General features: G+C 37.1%; 1 protein-coding gene across 4 annotated transcripts in view; it reads right to left on the bottom strand.

Moving 5' to 3' along the window:
- Positions 1–466: 466 nt before the first annotated feature.
- LOC139687020 (neuropeptide SIFamide receptor-like) overlaps positions 467–20,011 on the bottom strand; it is a 465,437-nt gene continuing 445,892 nt past the window's right edge. For all 4 annotated transcript variants that reach the window (XM_071584113.1, XM_071584115.1, XM_071584116.1 and 1 more), the window contains one exon: positions 467–1,748. In XM_071584113.1, the coding sequence (XP_071440214.1) occupies positions 1,513–1,748 (236 nt within the window). In that variant the 3' untranslated portion in view covers positions 467–1,512. The remainder of the gene's footprint in view (positions 1,749–20,011) is intronic.

Raw genomic sequence — 20,011 nt, 5'->3', positions numbered from 1 at the left:
AAGATGCTTAGGAGGAAAATAATCAATGAATATGGAATATGTTCATGCTAGCACAGAGGTGCCTTTAAAAACACAGATTCATATTCACTGCTGAGGGACACTTAAACCTTCCCCTCGTATGACTTTGCAAAGGAAACCGGTTTTCAGTATTATAACTATTTTTCAAATTAGCTTGAAGATCAACCACATGAAATGCAAAGAGATTCTCAAGAATTGGGAAGACTGGTAATAAAATAAATTCAAATTGTAATTTAATTTTAACATGAACATGACATATGTTTTTGTTTTCTATTTCTGATTTGAAAAATGTAAGAAATATGATTTTAACTCCTCATTATGGACTGGTGCAGGATGATATATAGATGAGATACCTTTGACCATTATTGTGTATTTTTTTGAGGGTCACATTAATAGATGCACATTGTGAGAACAATTTTCATTAAAAATGCCAAAATTCTTTCCAATATGAATAATCTTTATTTTAAACAATATTCCATGTTTAAAAATTTAATATCTATTAATGACATTATGCCACACATTTCATAATGTGCGAGAGTGCCAGATCAGATTGAATTAAAATCATGCTAATGTGATTGCTTAGGTAAACATCCTTATGTTTGAGTTTGAAATTTTTTTCACAGTTATTATGACTTCTCACCAAAATAAATGCGTATGCCTTTTGTAAAAGCATCTCTCTAGATTTTGTATCTTACCAACCCTAACAAACATAATTATCTTATTTCATAAGCAATTACAATTTTGAAGTCACACATTTTGAAAAATAGTGGTGTGTGACAGGAATTACATAACCAATTTTATTGGAAAAGATGCTGGAATCATAAGGGAAGAATAAGATTGAATTCTCAATTAAAGAAATTTTTATCAAGAGATTTAAGTATTTTGTTAGAGAGACAATGCCATTCGTTGATAAAGATAAATGGTAGATATATAATGTTTCCTTGTAATTTTGTTGTGTATAATTCTAAACTTGAAATTTCTTCATGGAATCATGTATGTAGCTTGATTTTTCATCACTGTTGTGTATTTGTGGTAGCCATTGTTTTATACAAAATTGGTATTTTGAATGTTTTAATACATTGCTTTCATGAAAAAATGAGTCATTTCAGTAGAGGTTTAATGAAAGAGGTGAATGACTTATTTTAAATGTTGTGCAAATTTTTAAAAAAGAATTTGTTTGTATTTTAAAGTTTGGTTTTGTAGGTACTTAAAAGAAAGTAAACCTAGATGGGTGGGGATCAGATATGAAGATAAAATTTGGGTTGTAGTGTAGCAGTGTATGTATAGTTCTAATTGAATAAAAAATATACAACCCATGAAAGAATTTTGGGTATTTTTAGCTTATGATGAACACTGTAGTAGTTTGATTTTTAGTCCAATGTACACTTAAATAATTCCCATTTTAAGTAGTAAATGTTGTTTTATTACAAGGCCATTATTTCTGAGGCACCAGTTTGGATGAGAGTTGTAACTCTCTTCTGACTGCTTCAGCAACTATTTTTTGGAGGTTGGGTGTATTGGGTGAGCTATGTGTGAGAGGTTAGGTGGGTTACTCTCAAAAGCTCGAACTTCTTCCATTCCTGGTAACACAATGCTCCAGAGTTTGGGATTTTCATTTTTAAAATTCTCATACCACTTAGCCACCTCAGGATACTGGCTAAGATTGAAATGGATGGCTTCCAAGCAAGCTGTAGCTGTTAAAAGTGGGAAGTCAGCAATAGTAAGTCCATCTGAAAAAAGAAATGAAACCAAGAATTACTCAGGTGTAGATGATTAATTCAGTTGCTGTGCCCAAGGTGTAACATGAATTGTTTGAAAACTGTGCCCCAGTTATACATGCAAGTTGTTGAACAATTCCTGAACTCTTGTTTTGGCTTACTCAGAGTGCTATGAATGATTTGAATTTGAGTGTTCTTCAGGAATTGTTCAAATTTCTCGTGTAGATCTGATTACAGCTAATGTTGGTTATCCAGTAAGAACAATTGGTTCACAAATGCTTATGAACAGGTGTAATATGCAAAGGGTATATTTTACTTTAAATTTCATCTTTCATTTATGGAGTAGTTAATGAATATTTATTTATTAGCTTTTATGAATATTTCCAGTTTTATACAGTATCTTCTATTTAAACTACTATTTTAAATTATCTTATGTGGGATGTACTTCAACTTTTAAGAAATAATAGAAATCTAGGATAAAAAGCAAAATATTTTCTATAGAAATGATTTCAAGGAAATTTTCAATATTATTTAGTAAGATATTGTATTTTATGTGCCTAAAGAAAAGAATTTGAAAGGGCTCTGCGTATTAAAATATAATATTTAAAGTATTGACAATTTGTTTATTCTCTTCCTTCCTCTTCCTTTGTTACCTAACATTCCTCTTTCTGCCACAACCTTCAGCTTTCTATTGGATCCCACTCTATCCTCTTACTTTTCCTGTATTCTTCAATTTTTATGCAACAATTTCTTATCTCTTCACCATATCCAAAATTTTATTCCCAGCACATTTCTTTTTCTCCAAGTTCGCATCTCAAAAACCTCTCAACAATGCTCATCCACTTGTCTCAAAGAGCATGTTTTGAACTCGTAGTGCTCTGCTCCACATTTAAGTCTTTATCTTTTCTATATGCGTTAAGTTACCATAATTGTAGTCTTATTTTCTTCAACATGTGAATGCTTATTTGCCCAATGCAATTCTTGCCTAATGCCTCTAATACTACAGCAATTTTCGTACATAATATTGCCCAAATATGTGGAATGCTTTACCTGGTCTGGATTATTCCCCCCCAAATTTAATGTTTTACGTGGTCCTCCTACTTGTGGAGAATAACATTATTGTATCTTTTTGTGACTAATCTTTATTCCATATTTCTCACATTGCTCCTGTCAAGTGCCTCCCTCCTCAGATCGTATCCTCTTGAGTGCAATCCCTCAGCTGTTTTAACGACTATTACTAGAGCACCTGAGTTGACCCCATTTTTATTCCCCACTCCTGACCTACTCATGCCAGCGCTCTTCATTTCCTCAGCACACAAGTTAAAAAGCAATGGCAAAAACAGACAACCCTGTCTCATTCTCCTGCTTATAACTTACCATTCCAATTTTCCCTCTGCTACTGTAACTTGTGCAATCTGATATGTTTTAAGGTGCCTAATAACTTGCTTAGCCCACCAGTCTAGTTCTACGAGGGTCATCCGGAAAGTAGTACCCGTTCGTGAAATAAAGACACAAAAGTAAATATTAACAAACATAAAAAATTTTATTTGAAAGAGGATACTTTAAACTACTTCTCAACATAATCTCCAAGCAAATTAAGGCATTTGTCATAACGTGTGACAAGTTTCTGTATTCCTGCTGCATAGTCCTTCGCCGCCAGCTCATTGAGATACGCGAGGGACCCATCTTGCACAAATTTTTGCATAATGCAGATGGTGTTTAACAATTTCATGAACAATTGTTCGAGAAACATTGGGAAAATGCTCACAGATGTCATCAATTGTGACGCGCCGATCGTTCCTCACGAATTCGTCAACTGAGCTCACCAGTTGGTCTGTAATGACAGACGGTCTCCCCGAACGCTCATCGTCGTGTGTGTTCCCCCTCCCCATGTTGAAGTTGCGACACCACCGCCGAACAGACGACTCGTCCATTACATTGTCTCCATACACCTCCTTTAATTGGCGATGAATATCACATGGGCGAACGTTTCTTGCATTGAGGAATTTAATCACTGCCCTCACTTCACAACTGGCGGCGTTCTCAATTTTTTTAAACATTGTAAACAATCACAGAAACAACACAGGCAATGCTAGCGTCACGCAACTTGGCTCAGAGAAGGCAGACAAGCCACTGAAGCTATCTGACCTCGTCCAGCGGCTACTCGCGTCGTCAGCACTTCATGCGGCACGAACGGGTACTACTTTCCGGATGACCCTCGTATATTTGACATAACTGCCATTAGCTTTGTCCAAATTACTCTCTCGTGCCTTCCTGAAATCCATAGTTCACACAAAGCCTTCCTGGTGCAGAGCCCAGGTCCCTAGAGCAGAACTAGGGTCGCGAAGGCAGGGCATATCCTCTAAACACCATGTTGAGGGGAATAAAAATGGAATAATGGCTTTTGTGTAATGAATGTTTCCTTGCATTAATGATAATTCCTGTAATGCAATGATACTTACAATTAATATGGCGGGCAGAGGAACCCATTTGTTTCCCTGGGAGACAAGCATCCTAATTGTGACCCTGCTGGGGTCACAATGAGGTCTACATTATGTAATTTCACTTAATATAATTAATGGTTTCTGGCGTAACTTTATGGAACCGATTCATTATAAATAAATGAAAGGACTAACTTTGTAGTTCCACACGAAAACGATTTATTCACACGACCCGGGTTTCGAAGTAAAACTTCATCATCAGGTGAGCTCTCTACATTTGCAGCCCTTCTTATATATACAGCCAGGGCGGGGGTGGGGTGGAGATAATCAGGAAGGTTTGGGAGGGGTAAAGTCAGGATGGGTTTGCGTGCCGGAGGGGAGGGCAGTTTGGCGTCCCCTCCGCGATGTTGATGGAATGTGGTGCGGGAGGGAGAAGTCTACATTGTAGAGCTCTCGTGAGTCAGGGGATTAGAGAGGGTTAGATGAAGGGGAGGGGGCGGTGTCATCGGCCACCGTGAGGATTGGGACTTTAAGGAGGGGAGAGTGGGAGGCATACAGAAATTCGTTAACAATATTTTCAATTAAACAAACACTATTTCAAATTTCTAACTGTTCTAAGGCGTCTAATCTATAGCCTTTGCTTTCAACATGTAAAATTTCAAAATCAAAATCACTTTTATGGTTATTATCAATCAAATGCTTTGCGAATTGCGATCGCAGAGTCAGCCTTCGAAACATCGGTGCACACCACGCTGACCCGGTGGGAAACCCGAGAGAACTTCCTGAATACAATACGCCGGGAAAAACTGAGATCCTTCAAAATATGCCTTTTTACCTTCCATTACCCTTTGGTTGATCTCCATGGATATCTTATTTTCATTGTTAAGTCTGACTCCAAGAAGAGCAAACTCCTTGACACCCTCAAACTCATAAGTCCCAATTTTTATGTTTTGCAGGTCCTACTTGTTCTTAGAAGCTGATATTTCCAAGTATTTGGTCTTCCCTTCACTAGCATTCAGCCCCAACCAGGGTTTTCTACCAGTGTTCTTCTTTACCAGTGTATTCTAAAATGTTGAGCATTTCTTTTAGGTTATTCACATTTTGTGCAATTAGTGCTATATCATCTGCATATGCGAATCCTTGCTGAATGCAAATGCACAATGGTCCCTCTGAAATTCAATTCTTTCATTGCATTATGTAGGGCCAGGTTGAATAATGTGGCTGAGAGAGCATCTCCTTGTCTTACTCCTGAGGTCATATTAAATACTCGACTTGCTCTACCCCCAATAAAGGCTTGACATTGTGATTCATGCAATGTCAATTGAACCAGTCTAATCAGTTTCTCTGGAATATCATAACCTCTGAACACACGTAGCCTCTCTTTCCTGTTCACGCTGTCAAAAGCTTGTTTTAAGTCAAAGAAGAGTAAATGCAAGTCAACATTATATTTGTAGCATTTCTTCATTGTTTGTCTTACTGAGAATATCTGGTCAATGGTACTTCTACCAGCTCTAAAGCCACACTGATATTCTTCAAGTATGTCTTCAGCATAGGTGCTTATGCATTTTAGAAGAAGACTGGTGAAAACTTTATATGCTACATTCAGTAATGTAATGCCCCCATAATTTTTGCAATCATATTTGTCACCTTTTTTATTTATTGGACAAATCAATCCTGTCTTCCAGTCTTCTGGGAACTCTTCCAACTTCCAAATACTACAAATTAGCTGATGTAATGCTCTATTTAAATCTTGAACTCCATTTATAATCAATTCAGCTATTATTCCATCTTCCCCTGGTGCTGTCTCATTACTTTGTTTTCCAATACTTTCAATTACCTCTTCTATTGTTGGAATGGGCACTCCCTGGTCTTCTGTATGACTTTGTCCATGCTCTTCTACCCCTGGAGCTATTTCCTTATAATACAGGCCGTTGAAATATTCAGCCCATCTTTCTAGTATCTTATTTTCCTCCTCAACGATTTGACCATTTTTATTTCTACAGGAGTGCACTTTTGGTTGATAACATTTAGTCATGTATTTTACTGCTTGGTAGAACCTTTTACTTTCTTTAGCATTATTGAGCTTTTCTACAGCCTTCATCTTATTTTTTAAGTATTCCTTTTTTTTCTTTTCGGTAATTTATCAGCTTCTTTCCTGCTCTGCCTATACTTTTCTCTTGTTAATCTAGTCTCCCTTTGTAGCATGTTGTATCTCTTCTTATTCTTTTCCTCTATTGCAAGTTTACACTCATCATCAAACCAATCTGCATTCCTTTTTACTTTTGCTTTACCTATTATGTCCTTTGCAGTTTGTAGAACAGATTGTTTAATTCTTGTCAATTGATATTCTATAGAATATTGCTCTGTCTGTTCTTCCCCATACCTTGTTAACTTCCTACTTATTTCATCTTTGTACCTCAAAGCTTGCACAGGATCTCTTAAAATTTTACTATTCCATTTAACCCCTCTTGGCCTATTGAGCTTATCCAAGAGGGTCAGTTGTTCTCTAAAATTTACTGTCACTAGCTAGTGATCAGAGTCACAATTTGGTCCTCGTGCAGACCTAATGTCTAATATAGAAGATGAATGCCTCCTGGATACCAGCACATGATCTATTTGATTCACAATTCCTCTCCCAGGCATTTTCCAGGTACCTTTGTGAATATTTTTATGTTCAAAGAATGTGCTCTTTATGATCATGTTGAGCGACAGAGCAAGCTGGCAGAGAAACCTTCCATTTTCACTTGTCACATCATGCAGTGAGTACTTTCCTGCTGCAGAATGCAAGAAGTCTCCTTACCAAGTTTTGCATTAAAATCTCCAAGAATGATAAATGTTTGATATTTTGGTATTTTTTGGCATTCTCTTTCCAGTTTTTCATAAAATTCTTGCTTTTCTTCCTCTGTTTTATCTTCAGTAGGGACTGATAAATGGCTGATGTTACGGAATTTTCCTTTTAAGGTTATTTTACATAGTCTGTTCCCTAATGGCTCAAAAATGATCCAGTTGTTTCTTATCCTTGCATTAATCGTGAAAGCAGTTCCATATAATCCAGTTCTATTGCTGGGTCTACTGTAGAGTACTGTAAAATTCTTCTTATCAATTCTACCATTTCCTACCCATCTCACTTCCTGTAGGGCTATAACATCCAAACCATATTTCAGCATTTCATTGGCAACTTCAATTGTTCTACCTGGTTTCAACAGTGTTCTAACATTCCATGTCGCTAATTTCCATGTATATGTTGTCCTTGTCTGTCTGCCAGGTCGTTATCTTGAAAATCCATCCCTATCTATCCAAGGCACGCTTAGAGGTTTTGTAGCAAGCGAATTTGTGAAGGTTAGGGTTGCTAGCCCTATGCCTAACCCCCAACTTGGATGGCCAGGATTTATATTATTCTTATTATTAGGTAATCTACCGGTTAATGTAGGTTTTTGGATGGACGTAATTACTAATTAAATAATTTGTGGCCCCTAGCAAAACACAACATCCTACTCTACATCAGGTCCCTCTTCAGCTCTGAGTACTTTCTTCCTCCCTTCATCCCGTCCAACATCCCTATCCTGTTCCTTCCCTTTCCTCTTTTGCGCAAGATTCTACCCTCTATCACAGTCTTCAACATCCCGCTGCCGGCCAATACCCCCCTCAGCCACTTTTCCTGCCTCCATAGGATTGCTCCCAACAAACCCCTCTCTTTGCCCACCATACCAAGTACTTCCTCGTTTGTTTTCTTCTCTATCCATTTCACCTTCTCCATTCTTCTGCAGACCCACATTTCAAAAGCCTCCAATCTACGTCTATCCTCCTGCTTCAATGACCACGTTTCCGCACAGCATATAGCTACGCTCCATATCAAAGTTTTCACGAGTCTTTTCTTTATATCCTTACTGAAGTCCCTGTCATCAACTCCCTCCTCCTTGGGAAAGCCTCTTTGCCTAGCGCAAATCTTCTCCTTAAGTCCTTACTAATTTGATCGTGTTGGTCCAAAACACTGCCGAGATACGTAAACTGTTCTACCTGCTCTAGTTTTTGTCCTCCTATTTTAATGTTAACCCTTTGCACTTGGGTGCTTTTTTCTCGATTGCCTTAGTCTACTCGGGATTCAATTTTTTAAATACCCCAAATTAGCTAAGCGTGGCACTAGAATGAAAAACTGGAGATTCTTTCCATGCAAACTTATTTATTTGGATTTTTTGACATAATTATTGATAACTTTATTGATAAACCATGATTTAAACTATAATTTTTCATGATATGATATTTTTGGAAGCATTCACCTACATGAAGACCTGGTTTACATTAACACGTCTCACAGATATATATCGTCTCTCTTCTTCCTCATTTGATTTTTTGGTTAGAACAAACCGCACAATCTTTGTTTTTTGTTAGGGTCAGGTGTGAATATATGGAGTTTTCCATCTAAACGTTGCTCTATGATTGTGGATGGTAATCTAACCCTGGACCTTTGTGTACCATCTCGGAATTCTCCAAAGAGATTGTGTACTAGTTTCCTAACAAATTTCCCATGCGAGATCGGTTTTTCATTTTTTCTTTGTTGGCATTCTTTATACAATATAAATGAATTTACAACACTGACCTGAAGCCCCCAGAAAAACAATTTACGCCACCATTTTAGAGTTTTCCTCATGAAACAGCTGCTTTCTAATTCATTGGAATACTTATCAATCGTGAGGAGGGGAAAATCATTCAGAATGAGCAACTACTAGCTGGCAAAGCATTCGTCCAACTAAAGGGAAAGCATCTGTTGTAAGAGAACCCTCTGTCATTAGGGAAAACACCTGCGTTATGCTTCTAGAAACGTAAGTAAACCTCGGAGACTAAGATAAGGAAGGTTTTTTTTTACCACAGGAGGATGATGCAACCTCAAAAAAGCACGACTCCAGGAAAAGGCCTAAGGTTTGTGTTTTACTATGAATATAATAGATCATATCCTGGACCCTCCTACTCAAGATTCCTGACAATTCAATAGATAGGAAAAGAGCAGGCAGAATGTTTGATGAGACAGCGGACACTAGGAAGAAAAGGAAACGAAAGAGTCATAACTAGAAAGCAATGAACTAAGGATCAGCTGACTGAGGTAACTTTAAATTCTGGCAATCTTTTTTCAGGCACCGATAATCTCTAAAAGACATTGCTTTACATTTAGCTGACTTCCAAATAATAAAAAGCAAACAATACAAATGAAAAAGAACTTACAACACAGTAAATAGATTACAAAAAACATCTGCGTAGGTGGTGGCATCCTTTGGGAGACGACATTTATGTCGACGATGACAATGGTTCGATACTATTCATTTATAAAACAAGCCATGCTATTAATTAAGCTTTAAGTTTCCTTTTCCTTTCATGCAAATGATTACAAGAAAAGTTATTGGAAAAATAGACAAAAATCCCAATTCCCCTCGTGGTGAAACTCCGTGTCGAGTGTGGCTCGACATACGAGCTGCTGCCGTTGCTAACCGTGTCGAGTCACACTCGACATCCGAGTGCAAAAGGTTAAGCTTAGCCTTTCTCTTTCTAGAAAATCGCATAACCTTTGTTTTATTAATATTGATTCTCATCCCATACCTGTCGCACTGAATTTCCAATTCACTAAGCAATGCTTGCAGCCCCTTGGCTGGCTGACAAACTAAAGCTTGGTCATCAGCAAACCTAACTGATTTTACGAATTCCCCGCCCACCTTCATTCCTACCTCCAGTTCTTCCCATTCCTCTTTAATCATTTCCTCTGTGTACAGGTTGAACAGCAACGGTGATATTGGGCAACCCTGTCTTACACCTCTTCCTAACACTGCCCAACCGGACCCCCCGTTCCCCACTCGTACCTGAGCAGTCTGAGACATGTACAGGTTGCGGATTAGCCTCCTTTCCTTCCAATCTATTCCTATTTTATTCAATATGCTCATTAGTTTTTCCCAATTCACTCTATCAAACGCTTTTTCAAAATCTACGAAACAGGCAAATACCTCCTGGTTGTGTTCTATATTCCTCTCGATTAATAATCTCATTACTGCAAAGGCATCATGCGTACTTCTCCCCTTCCTAAACCCAAACTGATCATCCCCCGATTAATCATTTGCCCTACTCTCTATCCTTTTGTTTATGATCCTGAGAACAACTTTAGCTGCGTGGGATATCAAACTTATCGTCCTGTAGTCCTCACATGATGTAGCCTTTACCTTTTTCGGAATAGGAACTAAAACTGATCTCACAAAGTCTTCCGGCCAGATTCCTTCCTCATAAATACAACGGATCAGCCAATATAGCCTCTTCCTCCCACATTTTCCTAAGCCTTTTAAAAGTTCCGCGGGAATGTTATCCACTCCCATGGCCTTATTTAGTTCCAGGATTTATATTCAGGGTTAATTCCCTTAGAAAGGCTTGTTTCTCTACACATACAGAGCCCTCTCTACCCTATTAAGTGAGGCACACTTAGTCTGGCAGTTCAGTCAAGATCTGTCCAGCAAGGGAGGCCCTACTAGCAGCTATGCTACCACTGGCATAGCTCTTGACATCCTTACCGCACATAATCCTGCCCGCCCGGTACTTAAGGTGTCTTCGAAAAGGCAGTGCCTCAGGGGGAGGGAATATAGATTAAGACAGGCAAAATGATATTCCCTGGTCAGATTCCTTCATGATACATTCTGTTTTGAATTCCATAATTTTCTTCTTCCTCTCACTGCCCATTATTTTCATTCATAAATCTTTGGGGATATTGACTTTTTGTAATGTCTTTTTTTTTGCTTTTTTTCCTCTAGTAGTGGAAGGAGTGGGATACAATATTGTTTTGTTTTTATTAAAGGTATTTATTCCTTAATATATTTAATCAAATACCCAAAATGATTGAAAATTTAGTTATTACTCATTAATTTTATTTTTTAACTATCACTTTTCATTCTTAAGTACAATATTGCCAAGAAAAGGTGAAATATCATTCCTGTGAATGTGGTGTTAATAGGGAAAATTTTAGAAATTACACGGAAAGCTTCTTTAATATTATTACTTGATAGTCTACCAATCAAGGTAGATTTGGGGTGAACACAAAGCAAACCCTGCCGTTTTTAAGGGTCACCTAACCTGACAATCTGACACCCTGCATTTCAATAGGCCTTTCTTCAATTGTGTTTACTATCTTAATTTCCTCAAAATGCCTTTTCTTTTCATCTCCCTACCTCTGCTGCCTAACATTCTTCCCTCTATCACAGTCACTGTTGGATTGTGAGGCAGGGTTTCTGTTTTTGCGTTACCTTTTAACTTATATGCTGAGGAAATGATAAGTGGTGGGAAGGGCTGGTTTGGGGAATAAAAGTGGGGTTAAATCAGTTGCTGTAGTAATAGCTATAGCATTCCATTGCCAATCATAATGCTCTGGATCCACCTTTACTGTCTCCTTAGGACTTCTCCCAGCAACTGTCTCTCCGCTCCTACCATACCTAATAATTCTTCATTTGTTTCCCTTTCCATCCTACGTGCTCACATCTCAAAACCCATCAATGTACGTTATATCTGTCAGTTTGCTTCGGTGGCTAGGTTTCCACACTGGGCAGAACTATCCTCTTTATAAAATTTTTCACTAATCTTTTTGTTGTATCCTTAATCAAATGCCCTGTCCTTAACTCCCTTCTGCTTGCAATGTTTCCTTGCTTAATGCAGTTTTTCTTCTTAATGCAGTCTTTCTCTCCTGCTTTGACCGTCTTGGTTTAAGACACCTCAAGATAGGTTAAGTGTTCCACCTGTTCTAGAGTATACCCTGCAATTTTAATGTTTAACTTAGCCATCCTCTCTCTCCCAAAAACTTCATAAAGTTTGTCTTGCTTCCATTGAACCTCATTCCAAACCCATCATGCAAGTTTTCCTTGGTTCTCATCTGTGATTGTAACCCTTTGGCTGACTGAGCAACTTATGCTTGATAAGCTGCGAATCTAATTATTTTATGAAATCCTGACCATTTTTATTCCTATCTCCGTCTCATCCAATGCTTATTTTAATCTTTTTTCCACACACACATAGTAAGGAATGCATGATAATGGGCACCCCTATTTTACTCCACTTTCTAACACCGCCCATCTGGCACTTGCAGCCGAGCAGTCGGTGACATGTACAAGTTGTGGATAAATAACCTATCCCTCCAATCATCTGCAGTATATTTATCAATTCCTCCCAGTTTATTAAATGCCTTCTTGAAATCAATGAAGTATACAATATACCTGTATATCCTGGTTGTATTATTTTAAAGTAGAAAGTGAACTTACTTGTTATATTGTGGAAACCAATATGACATTTCATTGTTGTCCTAAACAAAACATTTTCCATGAAAAGTTAAAAACATACTGTATAATGACTTTCAGCATAGATATGCTTAAATATTTGAAAAAAATATTCTTAATCATTTACAGTAATTTCATAAATATTCATAATTTACATACCTTTCATGGAACACAGAATGAGTGTAGCATAAGTGATATTTAGCTGAAAGCCCCATTTGCCCCCTTAATAAGACAGGGAGCTGCAGCCATTCTACTGGTGTATTTTAGTAAAATACAGCCATGACTTTGGCATTGAGGATGATAATGCTCAGTATTAACTGCATGGTCATGTTTTCAATATAATAATCTAGTGGATTGTTGTACTTCCTTAAATCTTATAATTAAGGAATTCTACCAAGTATTGTCAAGCCTGAGATATTCTCCTCTCCTAGCCCCCCTCCAAAATGCCGCTGTTACCTTTAGCTATAAGGTAAAATCTACCCAAACATTGAATGCATGTGTGTGCATGACTCACCTAATTGAAACCCTAAGTGGGAGAGTTGGTGGATGTTTATATATTCCAGGGAAATAAGATCCCCTTAAGCCCTGAGAGTGTTGATGACATTCAAGGGACATCGTGTATCACAAACTCAAGTGTATGTTTGGGTTTAAGCTAATCTTCCTTACTCTTATCTATGTTTTATTAAATTCCATTGCTTTCTATGTCAGTTTATGGCTGTAAAGAGTATTAAGGTCGTTACTTCAACTTGTTTTAACATATGTAGAAATATATTTCCCTTTGCTGATATTTCACTGATGTTTTAGGTTTCTATATATTTTTTAAAGTAAATTTCATTCCATATGCTTTATCTTCTTTTTTCAATTTCTGATGTCACTGTGAATCAATTCAGACTTCAGTGAAAAGTCAAAGAGTTCATGCCATTATTACTTTACACACAATATTTGATTGCCATTTTTGTGACTGTGCAGAAACACACCATAAGTCTCATATGCTAGACAATATTATTTATGGAAATAACAGATGAAATGTTTAATTTTTCAATTAATGAGTTAAATATTATTATTGGAATTATACTTATTTTTTAATTCTAAATACTCTGGTTAAGGTGGTTATGGATGGACAAAACTGAACAAAGGTACAAAGATAAATTTTCTTTCCTCCTAACAAAACTAAATCTGACTCTATAGTGAGCCTTTCATAAGTTCCAAATACTTCCTTCCTCCCTTCATTCTTCCCTACATGCCTATCCTATTTCTACCCCTTTCTCTATCACAGTCTTCAATATTCCATTGCCATTCAAAATGCTCTGCATCCATCTTTCGGACCACCTCTGGATGTATCCCAACAAACCCCTCTCTTACCCTTCCATGCTTAGTTTGTTTTCCTTCCTGTCCATTTCACTTTTTCCATCCTTCTCCACACCCACATTTCAAGCAATACCTATTGTCATGCTTCAATGGCAATGTTTTCATGCTTAACAAAACCTCACTCCATATCAAACTATTAAGGAGTTTTTTCAAAATCCTTAATGTCATTATCATCATCATTACTGTCATTTATTAACATTCTTAATGCCCATGTTATCAATTTCCTCCTTGTGAAAACTTCTTTGCTTAACACAATTCTTCCTCTTAAAGTCTGCACTCATTTGGCCGTTTTGGTTCATAATGCCTCCATGATAGGTCAACTGTTTCTTCTGCTTTAGTTTTGATCTCCTTTTCAATATCTAATTTAGCTGTCCTACCTTTGGAAAAGAAAATCCTTTGCTTTGTTAATACTGATTCTATAACTATCACACTAACGATCCAATGGTTTAAGTTATGCTTGCAGCCCATTGATGGAGTGGTAAATTAAAGATTGATCATCTGCAAACGACTGATATAATGGATTCTCCACCAAATTTCATTCCTAACTCCAGTTCTTCCCATTCTTCTTTAACCATTTCCTGCACGAATATGTGCATTGGAAAACACTGGTTATAACTGAAACTCCTGATATTTGATACCCCTTCCTCTCTCCCCAAAATTGCCATTCCAACTTTTCATTCTCCACTCATACCAGAATGATCTCATAAATGTACAGGTTGCAAATGGCACCAAGCTGTCCAATCTACTTCTATTTTCTGCAAGACAGTCATTACTGTCTTGCAGACTGTTGTCCGCGATTTTTTCACATTAAATGTACGGGACTCAAGGATCTTCCTCAAAAAGCATTATTAGAGTGTCGTGACTTATACTGGAAGTGTTCCTACTGCCGAGCGTCTGTCCATAAAATCTCCAAAATGGCGTCGGACATTGAATTTTTAAAGGAAGAATTGACTAAGTTAAAATCTGAACGCAAACGTACTACTGAAGAGCCTAAAAGTGCGGCTACTTTTGCAGGCTGCTTAAAGTCTGCTAATGCTCAAGTTCAGCCATTGCTTAAAGAGAAAAAGCCTACCGTTGGTGCTCCGGAACGTCCGCAAACTCGTGCCTGCAAACGGAATGCATCTACAGTGCCTGTTGCGTCCCCTGTTCAACCCCAATCTACCTCTGTATCTTCTGCATCTACCAATGAAATCCTCGTCACTCAACTGAATTAATACACTGGTGAAAATTCTTCTGTTAGCCAATCTTCTTACCTTTCTAGTGACGGCTTTAAAGTTATACAACATAAGTGGCGACGCCGTACACCCATCATGGGTTCCTCTGATAAAAAGTGCTCTATCTCTGGCATTAATCGCCGTTCTCACGTGCATGCTTGGAATTTTCATCCTGACACCACGACAGAAGCAATTATGTCCTATCTGAAGGACCACCTGCCCGAGCTCCCCGATACATCAGTAGATATCGAGCAGCTTAAGGTATCCAGAGGTAATTATGCCTCTTTTCATATCTCGATTGACAAAGATCTCCGTGAAAAGCTCCTGTCCCCAGAGTTTTGGCCAAAAAATATTTTCCTCGGTAATTATTTTTTTCCGAGATCCTGCCGGAATTCTCCGGAAGATTAGTGCACCAATTGAAAACTCCCAAAACCTCAGGTAGTTCTACTTCTTTTTCTGTCAACTTCCTCGTGTTAAATGTTCAGTGCCTAAGAAACAAGATTTGTGACCTGGAAATTTACTTGAACTCGGCAAATTATGATATTCTGTGTCTTTCTGAACACTGGTTACATGAGCAAGAAAGTGATCTATACCAAATAACGGGTTATACTCTTGGCTCAATCTACTGAAGAAAATCCTTCAAAAATGGTGGTGTATGCATCTATTTAAAAAACTATCTCACGTGTAAACGGTTGGATTTACATCGTTTTTGTATGGATCTACATTTTGAAATTGTTGCTGTGTACCTTAAAGGACTGAGATTAATTGTGGCATCTATTTATCGTTCTCCTAATGGAGACTTTGATGTGTTCTGTGAACAGCTTGAGAAGGTTTCAACTTATCTTCAAAACTTTCACGCAACTATCGTTATAGGAACCGATTTAAATGTTGACATGGGTTGCCTTTCAAGGAATCATACTCAGCTAGACATTCTTCTCAGGGGCTTTGATTTATATTGTGCTAATTCGGAACCGACTAGGTTGAATGCCTGTCTTGACAATGTAATAACTAATACTGATAAATCCGACTGTATTCTCAAAGTCTTTGACCCCATGCTCTCTGATCATTTTGCAATCTCCTTTTCATGGCACCCTAAGCTGTGTGTAAATAGCTATAACAAAACTTCCAAAACTGTGTATGTTAGACAGATGACTGTACACCATGTCTATGACTTCATAACTTTGCTTAATAATACTGACTGGGATGCCCTGCTGACCTATACTGATTGTGAAACAAAGTTTGCAACTTTTTTTAGTCATTTCCTGTTATTGTTTGAATGTGCTTTCCCAAAGAAATTAATTCAGGTGAAACAGAAGCCCAATCTACAGGCAAATTGGTTTAATATTGACCTTGAGAATAAGAGAAGGAATTTACTCAACTTATATAAACAGTATAAGCTATGTGGTAGTGATGATCTTAAAAAAGCCTACAATAACCAAAAGAAGGACTACTATACTGAGTTAAGATTGGCTAAATGTCAAGCCAATGTTAGCTACATTAATAGTGCATCCAACAAATGCAGAGCAGCCTGGACTATCATTAAAAAAGAAACAGGATTCAGTAAAAACTCTGATGATGTTCCAATAGACTCTGAATCTTTTAATAACTACTTTATTAGTTCGGTTGACAATATTATAGCTGATATAAATAATATTAATCAAACCTCAGCTAACACTGCTAATAACCTATTATGCAATACTCCCACCACCAATTCTATATTTAGATGGAAAGAAGTTTCTCAGATAGACATAATTAAAGTAGTGAAAAAGTTCAAGAATTCTTGTAAAGATATGTTTGGGCTTACAAATAATTCAATCAAATCTGTAATTGACTGGTTAGCATACCCTCTTGCTATTGTCATTAACTCTTGTCTCCAGTCTGGTTATTTTCCTGATCAGTTGAAGTTTTCCAAGGTCATTCCTATTCACAAACGTGGTGATATCAGTTCTCCAAACAATTATCGTCCTATTACAATTATTTCTCCACTAGCAAAAATCATTGAATCAGTTGTATTTACCCAAATCCTGGACTATTTTGAATCTTTAAATCTATTTACACCGACTCAGTTTGGTTTCAGACCCAACAAATGTACAACCCAAGCTGTTGAATATTTTATAAAGCAAATCATTAAGGCTTTTGAAGGTAATCAATGTTTGGCTCTCTAATTATGTGATCTCTCTTCGGCTTTTGACTGTGTTAATCACACAATTCTCATAAATAAGTTGAAATATTATGGTTTTAAGGATACTGAACTAAAATTTATTTCTTCCTACTTATCTGATTGTAAGCAGTCAGTTTATGTAAATGGTAAACAGTCAAAACCATTAAATATTAAATATGGTGTGCCTCAGGGCTCTGTGCTTGGACCTCTTTTATTTCTGGTCATGATTAATGACTTGTGCCCCAATATGATTACTGACTGTGTCCTCTATGCGGATGATACTACTTTCCTACATAGTTCCCCCATCATTCTGATGCGATGAATAGAGTTCCTACTATACTTAAAAAGGCAGTGGACTGGTTTTCTGCCAACAATCTCCATATGAATCCCAATAAAACTCAGCATCTTATATGTACTCTAAAATGTGCTACACCAGACAATGTCCCTGTGAAACTGCTGGGATTTTATATAGACTCCAAGTTAACATGGAGTACTCATATTCTATACATTAGGAAGAAACTTGCCCGAGCCTTATTTCTGCTCAGGAAATTGAAATTATATGTTAGTAAGGACTACTTAATTAATGCCTACTATGCATTCTTTCACTCAAATATTACTTATGGCATTAGACTTTGGGGGCATGCATCTGATATTAAGCTAATCTTTGTGATGCAGAAAAATGCAGTCCGTACCTTATCTAATTCATGTCCACTTGAACACTGTAGACCTCTCTTTTTAAATTTAAAAATTATGACTATCTACAATTTATATATATTCTATTCATTAGTTCATGTAAAAGAAAATACGAGTATGTACTCCACTAGGGCTGACGTTCACAGCCATAACACCAGAGCAAAGTCTAATATGGATTTTCCATACTTTAGGCTAGATAGGACTTACAAAGTTGAAGGTCTACCTATCAAATTGTTTAATATGCTTCCAAAATCTGTAAAGTCAGCCTGCAATGTAGTGTCCCGCAGGGTGCTGCGCGATTGGCTTACCTCCAATCCTTTATACTCAATAAAGGAGTATTATGAGCTCGACTTTACTAGCCTAAAATTATAAGGTCTAGCGTGAGTAGAATACTAAGTGTATGTATGCAAATATTTTCAAATAAGTATTTTATGTGATTGTATATTGTGCTGTATACTATATTATCCAGGAACAACTGTATGTTCCTAAATGACGACATCTACCATATGTGAATATGATTATAAGATGAATAAAGTATATTATTATTATTATTCTACCCAATTTACTCCAAATACCTAAAAATCTATGAAACAAACAAATACATCCTGATTTTATTCTATGCTCCTCCATATTAGTGCTCTGAAATCATGTGTGCCTTTCCCATTCTGAACCCAAGCTGATCATCCCACATGGTTTCATTTACCCTCCTCTGTATCCTCTCATTGATGATACTAAGAACCATGTTAGCTGTGAGCAAAATCAAACTTATTGTACTTTAGTCCTCATAAGCTGTACTTCCCTTTTATGGGATGGGAACTTGATTCTCTGATCAGGTAAATTCTTTTGTTCAAATTCATCTCTCATAAATGCTTTGGATTAGTGAATAAAGACTTCCTCCCAGAACTCACAAATTATTATCTGTGAATATTAACTACTCCCCGTGGCTTCATTTGATTTAAATTCCCTTACTGCCTTTTCTCTCTTGCCGTCAAGTGTGTTTGGTATCAAGCTATCCTCATCTACGTTGTATTCACTCTACATCTAAGCTTGCTGGTCTAATAATGTCTTCATAGTTTCCTTATATATTCCTTCCATCTCTCTTGAATCTTCCCAGGTTCTATTAATACCTTTATGGCTTATCTTTAATTGCTTGTATAGATTTTCACTTCTTATTTCCTGGCAGTGCTTTCACCTTTTTTTGTTTAGTTCACCAATTTTACCCATCTTTTGTAATCTTTCCATATTCTCCTCCTGCATCTTCCACCAAGCTTCTTTCTTTCTATTTGTTTCCTGCCTCAGGTTATTATTCAACTCTTTATACTCCCTTCTACCTAACTCTTATGTTTACATTTCCTTCTCTCATCTATCGTTTTAATCACCTCATCCATAATCCATGGTTTCCTTATACCTCTGTAGTTTCTTTTGCAGCTTTCAGTATCTCTTTTTTTGTTATGCTCCTTTTTTTATTTTATAGTACCCAGCTCCCTTTCCTCATTCATGATTTTATGTATAGATGTTTGCCGATACTTCTTTCTTGTCGTTCTGGTTAATGCTTGTAAACACCATTCCCTAATGTATCTTTCCTGTTTATGCTTTTGAAGCTAACATTACACTTCATTATTGCTAAATTACATTCTCAATCTGCATCCACTCCCTGAAAGCTGAGAATTAATCGTGCTGTTCCTAAATCTGTGCCTAACTGTAATATATGTAGTCTAACTGATGTCTTTGTGCATCCCTAGACATTTTCCACGCGTACCTATGCCTTATGTGACTTTTGTAGTAAGTGTACTTTATGATCAAGCTCTGGTCTCCTGCAGTACTCCAATGCTTTCTCTTGCTGGTCATTTTTTGTTCCTAAATCATAGTCCCCTACTTTACTACTATCTCTTTCTTCACCCACCATTATGTTCCAATCCCCCATTACTATCGAATGAGTTCTTCCAGGAACACTCAATTATTTCTTCTAACTGATCCTATACTCTGTTGACTTCTTCCTCCCTGTGATTACTTGGTTTCATGTAGACCTGAACGGTGACCAAGTTCCTTGATTCAACTTTGTATTATATTAATAATATTCTATTAGTCGCTTTCTCTATGTATACTATGC

The sequence above is a fragment of the Hetaerina americana genome, unplaced genomic scaffold (genome assembly GCF_022747635.1).
Source record: "Hetaerina americana unplaced genomic scaffold, ioHetAmer1.1.p SCAF_16, whole genome shotgun sequence".
Taxonomy (NCBI): domain Eukaryota; kingdom Metazoa; phylum Arthropoda; class Insecta; order Odonata; family Calopterygidae; genus Hetaerina; species Hetaerina americana.
Note: the sequence above shows the minus strand (reverse complement) of the source record. Positions and strands in the feature narration are given on the sequence as shown.